This window comes from Epinephelus lanceolatus, chromosome 19 (genome assembly GCF_041903045.1).
Source record: "Epinephelus lanceolatus isolate andai-2023 chromosome 19, ASM4190304v1, whole genome shotgun sequence".
Taxonomy (NCBI): Eukaryota; Metazoa; Chordata; class Actinopteri; order Perciformes; family Serranidae; genus Epinephelus; species Epinephelus lanceolatus.
Window position 1 is genome coordinate 6,422,319 of NC_135752.1, and position 11,292 is coordinate 6,433,610.

Below are 11,292 nucleotides of genomic sequence, written 5' to 3' on the forward strand. Positions count from 1 at the left end.
TATTCACTTTATATGAAGCTTTACATCTGTTCTGTTTATGAGTCCTAAGAAATTATAAATAATCTTTTGGAGGAAGTGTATGTTTACTGTGAGCTGGCTCGGGCACTGTTAAATTTAACAACATGTTAACATAGCAAGGCAAGCTAATCGCTAATGTGCTTTGTTAAAAAGATAAACAACCAATGCTACAACCAGTAGCTGTCAGAGATGGCAGAGGTATGGATGCATTATCCCAACTGAGGTGTCACTTTAGGTGAGAGGATTTGCATACTGTTACAACTGGAAAATGTTGGTTCCGGTTCAATGCAGGAAGTCGCACCCATAATTTACTCATGATATCATGGGGGCTAGGAATAAGGTGGATAGAGAGTGAGGAACTGTGTATGTGCATTATGGAAAATGCCAAATTCTCTGGTTCTAGCTTTTTAAATATGAATATGTGCTGGTTTTCATTTATGACAGTAAAGTTAATACAGTATCTTTGGGTTTTGCACAGCTGGTTGCACAAAATAAGATATTTAAATATGGTAACTAAAAGGTGTGGGATAGACATTGTCACTGTTTGCTACCTTCTGTTTTATACACCAAATGATAAAATCAAGGAAATAATCAGCAGATTAACTGATCATTGAAAATAACAGCTGCAGTTTTGTTAGATGCCAGGTGTACATTATACTCACACCTTTTGTTGGATACTAAACACTGTAATGTAAAGCATCAAGCCTGCATAATCCACACCTCAGTTAATGTTTAATCTTTCTCACGCTTCACATTATCATCACACCTGAACGACTACAAAGCAAAGCCATTAAAATGTAACTATTAGCTTACAACGTGTCAGGTTTACTGTAGGCAAGCCTAATTCTGTTTAACAACAGGCCACAGATAAGAAAAAACTTCAAGTCTCTGGTCAATGTTTGACAGATCCATGCCCTACATCGAGTGTTTTGCACCAGTCTGTCTTTCTGCATATTTGGCCCAGTTATCATCACAAACAGGGCTGCGATTGGGTCAGCATCTTGTGATGAAGGCATTAATAGTGATTCTCCAAAAGCTTTGTACACACCAAACAATCAGGGTTCCAAGGAACACGATTACCAGGAAGGAGTGCCAGACTGAGCATTAGCACTGCAACTATCAGTCGATTAATATGCTGATTGTGGTCCTAATGAATCATTTCGTCGATAAAATGTTACGTTGTGAAAAATGTCCGTAGTAATTCCCCACAGCCCAACATAATGTATTTAGACTGCTTGTTTTATTCAATTAAAAGTCCAAAACATATTCAGGTAACTCTCATACATGAAAAGGATAAGCATCAAATCGTCACATTTGACGAGATGGAACCGGGAAAGTCTGCAAAGTTTTGCTTAAAAAATGACTAAAACAATTCATCATTATCAAAATAGTTGCTGGTAATTTCTCTGTAGACTGAGTAATGAAATAACGGAATAATTGTTGCAGCTCTACAGCACATTACAATGTTAACTATCATGTAGTTCAAAAAATGGTAAAACTCATTTTACTTTAACAGACGTGTCCTCTTTTGCTTTTCTGTCTCAACATGTCATTAAATCTTGACTACAGTCTTTAAAGTGCAGGTCGGCACTCTGCATATTATATTACCTCCAGTCAAGGTTTATAAGGAATGAATTTAGTGGCCAGGAAAACGGAAACACGTGCCATCCAATAAAACTGTCTGTACATATATACAACCTGTGGTGTTGCTGACACTACCTCAGAGTGATGATTTCTTACGCTGTTGCTGTGGATTGCATTATATCACAACATGTTTCTGATTTTGTGTTCTTCCATATATGTAAATGAGTTTGACAAAATACCAAACACATTTCAAAAACATCTACATGTCACAAGATATGAAGATACTTTTGTCTCCCTTGTTGTCTGGGGCTGAAACTGACTGTTATTTCTTATTGAATCATCTGCTGATTGTTTTCTAGATTAACCAATTTATCTTTTTAAATATAAAATAAAATATTGAAAAATGTCCAGTGCCATTTCCCAGAGCCCATTTTGACGTCTTCAAGGTGCTTGTTTTGTGCGAGCACCGGTCCAAAAGCAAAAGATATTCACTTATGATGACACAAAACAGAAACAATGTAGTAAATCTTCACATTCGAGAATCTGAAACCACAATGTGATGCTTTAAGATAACTAACATTTCATATTAAAGTTATTTTAAAAAATATCTCAAAAATAGTTGCTTATTATTTTCCTGTCCATCCACTTAACATTTAATTATTTCACGCTTCCCTTATCATTTGTGTTTTGACAAATTTTACCAACAAAAGATAGTCATCTCTCACTCGCAGCAGAGAATCAGTGAAACTCACCACTGACATAACACTAAAATGGACCAGATTACAGACTTACAACAATTACCATTTCTAAAGATTATTTTTTGGCCTTTTGCTTTTATTGATAGTACAGACGAAGACTGATAAAAAAAGGGCTGCATTTAAGGACACAGCCTTAGTACATAGAGAGCTTCCTTTACCAGTAACCCACTAACACAACAGCTACAACCCATACAGTCTGTGGAGTCAGCCGTTCAGCGTGATGAGATGCCACTGAAACATTTGAAGGATGGCTATACTTCATGTCTGTAACCTCTGATGGCATTTTATACAATGAAATGCTTCCTTTTACATGATGGGTATTGAGTGAAGTAAAAAAAAAAAACAGGTATCAAATGAAGCACTCTATTTACAGAGCTGGGTACTGTTTAAAAAAATGACACCAGTACCCTTAAAGTGATACTGATCTCAAAAAAAGAGTACTTCACTGGGCTCGACTTTACCACACTTCACAAAGTGTGGGATGTAGCTCTTACGGTAGTAGGACAATGACATGTCCAATGAAATCTATGAACCCTTGCTGTGATTGGCTATGAGAAAAACCATACAAATAGTCACTTTTTCTACATCTGGGTAAAAAAAAAAAAAAAAAAGGATCAAACGCAGGTATTGTTTGACTGGAGAAGTTTCAATACTACTTGGTACTAGGTTATTTCAGTTAATACCTTAAAAAGGTATCAAGTTCAAATAGCTAGCCCTGTCTGTATTAGTACTGGTATCATAATTTTATAAATGATACCTAGCCCTATTTGTCATGCATGATAGTCAACTTTGGAAATCACCTTGGCCTGTGGGGAGCCATTTTTAACTTTTTTCTTACCTCCTAGGGATAAAATAAGTTGATTAATCGGTACTGAAAATAACCACTAGCTGCAGCCCTACAACATTTTGTACACTGGAAGGCCGTATAAAATAAAACATAATATGCTTCTGAGTTGTGTCACATATAAATAAGTGAGACATTAAGTGTCATTAAATAATTTCTTCCTGGTTGGGCCGAGCCCTCACTCCACTGTTTGTTTACCAATCAGTTGAAGGAAACAACAGAGGAGGTGAAAAACCGCCTGAGGCTTTGTCTCCGCTCAAAACACATACTGAGTGACTGTGATCATGATTTACAGTAGTGGCTGCATTAATCTATGTGGATCTGTCACATCTCTGTTACAGCTAGGGTTATTTGCAGTGGTGGAATGTAACTAAGTACATTTACTCAAGTACTGTACTTTAGTACCAATTTAAGGCACTTGTTTTTACTTATGTATTTCAATTGAATGCAACTTTAATTTTCTCCTCCACTACATCTTATCTTTACTCCACTGTATTTGTCCCCCAGCTTTACATACTCTTCAGATTACAATTTTTCATATATTTCCTGTCCAGTTAAAACCATCTATCTTCAGATGTGTTAATTTTAAATGTTAGTATTATTAACACGAAACAGTAATATTAATCAAAAAACATTATATATAATACTGAAACACTGACAGCGAACATTTTACTGCACAACAACCACTTTTACTTTTAATACTTATGTACATTTTGCTGATACTTACTTTTACTTTAGTAAGGTTTTGAATGCAGGACTTTTACTTGTAATGGAGTATTTTTTACAGTGCATTAGTACTTTGACTTAAATAAAGGATCTGAATACTTCTTCCACCCTTTGATAGTTGGTTGAAAATATTTGTTAGCTTCTGTGTTACACTAATTACTTGTCTTCAGCTGTCTGGGTCAACACTGAAACAATCTCAACAGCTGTAGTGACACATCATTTCTGTAACTCCACCTCTAATTGTTCTCCTGTTTTGTTTTTTTTTCCTATGTGACTCCCTTCAAACTGTTCACCCAACTACAGTGAGGTCTGGCCAGACCAGATCATATTACAAGGCCTGTGAACGTGCAGCAACAGATGGTAGATCACAGGGGGGGACAAAGGAAGAGGAGGAGAATAAGCAGACCATGAGGCACAATTATGCTCCGAACACTACATGGTCTTTGGGAGTCTGCGGTTGTCCTAAAAATTGCCATCCCATGTGATATAAGGCTGACTTTTCAAAGTGTAAAAGTGTGTTTTTGTAAACATTGAGCACCAAAAGATCCACATCACACCTGCATTTCATTCAAACCACATGAAAGCAGAAGTAAATTCACCTCTTGCATGCGTCTTTTGGCCCTCTCCAGAGCATCTTCATAGCCTTTCTGCCTCAGCTCACTCAGGCTCTCGTAGTACTCGTCCGTGTCCTCGCTCTCGGAGAAAAGCACCTGCGAAAGGATCTTCCAGCCGCAGGTGTCCAGGGCATGACCCAGGTACACCTGCAGCTGGTAACACAGGGCGTCCGTCTCCCGCTGCGACACCCCTGAGGCACCGAAAAGGACCGACCACACGCCGGACTGCTCCTCTGGGAAGGAGGGTAAACACGGCTCCAAGTCGGAGTTGACAGCGCACAGCTGGAGGTGGGCTGCCCTCAGGTCCTGGAAGGAGAACAGTCTGGCCCAGCTGAAGTCCTCGCGGCCGGTGCTGTCACCGTCCCCCGGGTCTGCATCATCCGGAGAGATCGGGACATCCACTGGGTCCAAGATCTCGATATCTATTACTTTCGGCGTCACAATATCCCAGGAGCCTAACGTCGGGCTGACACACTCGGATGTCTTTGAACTACCGAGTTTTTTGTCCCCAGCAGCAGTCTTTGTTGTGGATTTTCCTTTAGGGACCGAATGTGGTCGAACTTTATACGCTTGGCCGTCTTTCTTCGTCGTGACAGGACTTTTTGTGCGTTTTTCTGCCACGGAGGCACCGGGGGAAGGGAGCATAACAGCGTCGAGGAGCGGGTCCAGAAGAAAAGTGGTCCGTCTCTGCACTGTTCTGTTGTGGCAGGTTATGGCGAACTTTCCCTCGATGTCGTTCCAGGCCACGATGAAGACAAATTTATGTCTTTCTTTTTCATCGAAGACTCTGGGTCGAACGGACACCCATCCGGACTCCAAGTTATCTTCCATCGTGAATGACATCTCATCAAGCCAATAATATAAAGACAAGATTAAGGTTAGCTCAAAAAATTAAATCTAATGTCGAGGCGAACGGCTACTGCTAGCTGCGTTTAGCTAACGTTAGCTAGAAAAGTAAGGTTTGGCGCAGCTAAAGAGAATAAACCGACGAGCTAAATTAAGAGGTGAAACAAAGGCCGTCCAGCTTTGTTTACCAGCCGCCAGCTGCGTGTGAGCTGGAGAAAGCCCAGCTAGCGTCGTTGTCCCTCCAAACGGTCGGATTTGGGATACAGACATGAAGAAGTTCAGACGACCAGATGCGCTCGAACACAGCGGCAAAGACGACGAAGGAAAGTCGGCTTCATAATGTCGGTTGTCATGACACCTGCCCGTTGACCTGCTCGCGCTCAGTAATATTAAACGGTGACTGTGTCGCTCTTTGTCCGCTCACACACAATGCGGTCGCGCAGATCGGGCTCTGGATGTCACGTGTGAGCTTCTGTTTACAAGCAGGCAAGGTGCGTGCGTGTTGTCAAATCCGGGGAGGGATTTAACTGGTGCACCCTCCCCCCCCAGGCCACGCATGGGGCGTTCAAGATCCATGATGACAGTCGGAAATACCAGAGTTAGTAGAGGCGTTCATGTCTTTTTTCCCTCGTCTTGACTGAGTCAAATATGGTGTTGTGACTGGGGACGTTTTTCATACACAAATGTAGATACTTTAAGATCAAACCTTGTTTGATTCATTGGAGTTAAACTCTTGATTTAGTCACTGAAACGTGTTAAAGCCAAAAAAGCATTCATTACTAGGTATTAAGTTAATTTGAGATAGCCCTGTTTTTTGTTTTGATGAACAGGGCTTAAAAATGTGCCTTGTTTGTTTGTTTCTATTTAGTTCAATAAAGAAAAAAAAAGATAAATAAAACTAGGACATGTAGGGTTTGTTTTTTAATACATGCTGGCTTATAATTATCAAAATATGATTATAATTAATTATATTATATTTAATTAATTTCATTTTTTGGCAATTTTTTTTCCTTTTTTTAAACTTGCCCAATATGTCCTGCATTTCTACATTATCATATACACATACATCTCAATTGTGGGATCAATAAAGGTGTATCTTATCTCTTATCTTATCTTATTAAAAGACAATTCCCTAAAAAAATATGTAAAATGCTGTGAATTTGGAGAGACCCTATGTCTTTATATAGATATATATATATATATATCTGTGTACCTTAATTCCTAAATGGCCACTAGTATTTTGTTCTTTTTTTTTGTCATTTTTTTGTCTTTCATTATTATTTATTTCTGTCTTGCAGTTTGTTTAGCTGTATTAATAATGTAGCCTAATCTGTATTCAAATGTCATATGACGTGACTTTTTTTTTACCATAAATTAAATTTTAAAAAGGCATTTATATCTTTTACTCATGTAAAAGAATATACTCCGTTACTAGAAGTACTTAGTATATAAGTAAAGTACAAAAGTATTAAAACCAACATATTCTTATAGTGCTAAGAGTAATGTTTTTTTTTTAATTAAATAATGCACAATGTATTATTGCCAAGAACCTGAATCATGAGTATAGTCTGTTGTTACTGGCTGTGATGTGTGTTTTGCTGTGCATATCTGTCTAAAAAGGTTGTTATCACCACGCCATTTATTGTCATTTGTGTTATTTATTGGTTGTGAGAAAAGGCAGACACGTGAGCAGCAAGCTACAATTTTCGTCTTTCTGCCCCTGTTGAATCATACAACTGTTCAAAGATTACAGTTTATATTTTGCTATATGTCGTGTTGAAATATAGTGAAGTGATCATAACGATGAAATCTGTGTTACTATTTAGTTGTTAAAGCACATATATTTCTATCTAGCCAGTAAGAAAACCATCAACTTTGAAACATGCAGTTTAAGCGCATATTTTTCCTATGTAACGTGAAGGCAACACATAAATCCGTTTACTGCGATAGTTTTTAAATCAAATGACAGGCAGAGGTTTAAAATAAATTCGCATCAGTTTGCTTTTTGTTAATTGTTTTTTCTGTAATTTAATGATTTTAATTAAATTATTCGTCTGCTTTCATACATTTTCTCTTCACTTTCTATAAATCGCTCTCTCTCAGTCTGTCCCCTCCAGACGTGCACGAGGAGCATAAACATCTGCACGTGGGCAAATTTATGACGCAAGCGTGCAGAGAACGTGACGACGGCTGGATGCAAATTTGCGAATCCTACCTTGGTGAGAAAAATGACCCGCCCTACTCTCCCTATGATTGGCTAGTACTCGTTGCCCCGTTGGTTGGATTGGTTAGATTAAGGCAAGAGGAGAGTGATTGGTTAAGATCCGAGTAGCATGTCAGTATAAGCCAATCAGAGGCAGAGTAAGGCGGGCCATTCCTTACCACCTCACAGAGCCCTATATTATATCAAAGACAGTTGATAACTATACTACTTATAGTACTTACAGTATATACTATAATATATGATATTATATGTTATATTCTACGGCACTGCCACCTCGGATTCACAAATTTGTACTCGGCAAGCCGTCTAGGACAAAAAACATTAAATTATTTAAATAACGGAAAATATCTTCCAATGTTTTTTTAAGAAACATAGTCATAGGCTATTCATTCCTGTTCCTGTGGACCTGATGATGTAATACCATTACGCTTACTTTATATATATTATATTATATTTTATACAACAGTTAGTTGTATAAAAGTTTTTAGTTAATTAACCAACTGTCACACTCGCTACATTGACGCAAACTGACACTAGAGCGTTACACCAAGAAAATGGATATTTTCCCCATTTGAATTAAATTAGCTATGAGTGGTCGTCATGAGAGAACGAGGAAAAGGAAAGCCAGGACTCTTCTGTGCAGACCTCCAGGTGTGTTTGAATCCGACCGTGCCAACATCCAGGTTTGCCAACGTTTCAGCAGCCGAACTGTCCTAAGTACGAAGTTACACAGCTGCAGCTCAATGTAAATACAAAGTAGCTTGTGAGTTCCTGGCGTGTGTGCTGCGTTGCCTGGCAACAGAATGGGGGAACTGTTTTTTTTTCGCGGAGCTACATAACATAGGCTACTTCAATAATTTATTTCATCACCTTTTGTTAACATTTCCTTACTCAGTGTTGCTGTTTAAGCTGTTGTTGAACTGTTGTATAAAACGGCTGAGCTAGGTAAAGTTGGAAAGATATTGGCAGATTCGAACTTCCGGGATCAGTAACTCTTAAGTGAAACGTTGTTAAAACACAAAACACACATATTTTCAATCGTAGTAAGATAGACAACGAGCTACAACATAATATTCATCAAAATGAGCCGTCCTCTGAGCCACACCAAGAACATTGGTGTTTACGTGCAGCCGGCTTTGAGCACAGCGCGCAGGGACCGTCTACAAAGTGCAACACCGAAAAGAGATATTACAAAAATATTCAGTAACGTCACTATAATACAGTGTAGTGTCACCAAACTCACTCCACACTTCATTGGTCTCCTACAGAGTACACTACAGCACTTGGTTTGAAAGAAAGGCATTTTACATAATTTCTGGCAATTTTTCTTAGGAATATTAATCAATAATTTCAATATGATGCAGTGTAGGGTCACCAAACTCACTCCACACTTCATTGGTCTCCTACAGAGTACACTACAGCACTTGGTTTGAAAGAAAGGCATTTTACATAATTTCTGGCAATTTTTCTTAGGAATATTAATCAATAATTTCAATATGATGCAGTGTAGGGTCACCAAACTCACTCCACACTTCATTGGTCTCCTACAGAGTACACTACAGCACTTGGTTTGAAAGAAAGGCATTTTACATAATTTCTGGCAATTTTTCTTAGGAATATTAATCAATAATTTCAATATGATGCAGTGTAGTGTCACCAAACTCACTCCACACTTCATTGGTCTCCTACAGAGTACACTACAGCACTTGGTTTGAAAGAAAGGCATTTTACATAATTTCTGGCAATTTTTCTTAGGAATATTAATCAATAATTTCAATATGATGCAGTGTAGTGTCACCAAACTCACTCCACACTTCATTGGTCTCCTACAGAGTACACTACAGCACTTGGTTTGAAAGAAAGGCATTTTACATAATTTCTGGCAATTTTTCTTAGGAATATTAATCAATAATTTCAATATGATGCAGTGTAGTGTCACCAAACTCACTCCACACTTCATTGGTCTCCTACAGAGTACACTACAGCACTTGGTTTGAAAGAAAGGCATTTTATATAATTTCTGGCAATTTTTATTAGGAATATTAATCAATAATTTCAATATGATGCAGTGTAGTGTCACCAAACTCACTCCACACTTCATTGGTCTCCTACAGAGTACACTACAACACTTGGTTTGAAAGAAAGGTATTTTATATAATTTCTGGCAATTTTTATTAGGAATATTAATCAATAATTTCAATATGATGCAGTGTAGGGTCACCAAACTCACTCCACACTTCATTGGTCTCCTACAGAGTACACTACAGCACTTGGTTTGAAAGAAAGGCATTTTACATAATTTCTGGCAATTTTTATTAGGAATATTAATCAATAATTTCAATATGATGCAGTGTAGTGTCACCAAACTCACTCCACACTTCATTGGTCTCCTACAGAGTACACTACAGCACTTGGTTTGAAAGAAAGGTATTTTATATAATTTCTGGCAATTTTTATTAGGAATATTAATCAATAATTTCAATATGATGCAGTGTAGTGTCACCAAACTCACTCCACACTTCATTGGTCTCCTACAGAGTACACTACAACACTTGGTTTGAAAGAAAGGCATCTTACATAATTTCTGGCAATTTTTATTAGGAATATTAATCAATAATTTCAATATGATGCAGTGTAGTGTCACCAAACTCACTCCACACTTCATTGGTCTCCTACAGAGTACACTACAGCACTTGGTTTGAAAGAAAGGCATTTTACATAATTTCTGGCAATTTTTATTAGGAATATTAATCAATAATTTCAATATGATGCAGTGTAGTGTCACCAAACTCACTCCACACTTCATTGGTCTCCTACAGAGTACACTACAGCACTTGGTTTGAAAGAAAGGCATTTTACATAATTTCTGGCAATTTTTCTTAGGAATATTAATCAATAATTTCAATATGATGCAGTGTAGGGTCACCAAACTCACTCCACACTTCATTGGTCTCCTACAGAGTACATTACAGCACTTGGTTTGAAAGAAAGGCATTTTACATAATTTCTGGCAATTTTTCTTAGGAATATTAATCAATAATTTCAATATGATGCAGTGTAGTGTCACCAAACTCACTCCACACTTCATTGGTCTCCTACAGAGTACACTACAGCACTTGGTTTGAAAGAAAGGTATTTTATATAATTTCTGGCAATTTTTATTAGGAATATTAATCAATAATTTCAATATGATGCAGTGTAGGGTCACCAAACTCACTCCACACTTCATTGGTCTCCTACAGAGTACACTACAACACTTGGTTTGAAAGAAAGGCATCTTACATAATTTCTGGCAATTTTTATTAGGAATATTAATCAATAATTTCAATATGATGCAGTGTAGTGTCACCAAACTCACTCCACACTTCATTGGTCTCCTACAGAGTACACTACAGCACTTGGTTTGAAAGAAAGGCATTTTACATAATTTCTGGCAATTTTTATTAGGAATATTAATCAATAATTTCAATATGATGCAGTGTAGTGTCACCAAACTTGCTCCACACTTCATTGGTCTCCTACAGAGTACACTACAACACTTGGTTGGAAAGAAAGGCATTTTTTCATAGTTTGGGGGAATTTTTATTTGTAATTATATTCAATAACTATTACAGTGTAGTATCATAAACCTCAGTTCAACCACTCCTGTGTGGTACTACAACAATTAGCTCAGGAGAG

The 11,292-nt window shown here is 37.7% G+C and overlaps 1 protein-coding gene across 1 annotated transcript in view; it reads right to left on the reverse strand.

Moving 5' to 3' along the window:
- Positions 1-6,282, reverse strand: part of jmy (junction mediating and regulatory protein, p53 cofactor) — a 43,265-nt gene extending 36,983 nt beyond the window's left edge. Inside the window, exon 1 of the mRNA XM_033646852.2 lies at positions 4,530-6,282. Coding sequence (XP_033502743.1) covers positions 4,530-5,387 — 858 coding nt within the window. The 5' untranslated portion in view covers positions 5,388-6,282. The remainder of the gene's footprint in view (positions 1-4,529) is intronic.
- Between the last annotated feature and the right edge of the window lie 5,010 nt (positions 6,283-11,292).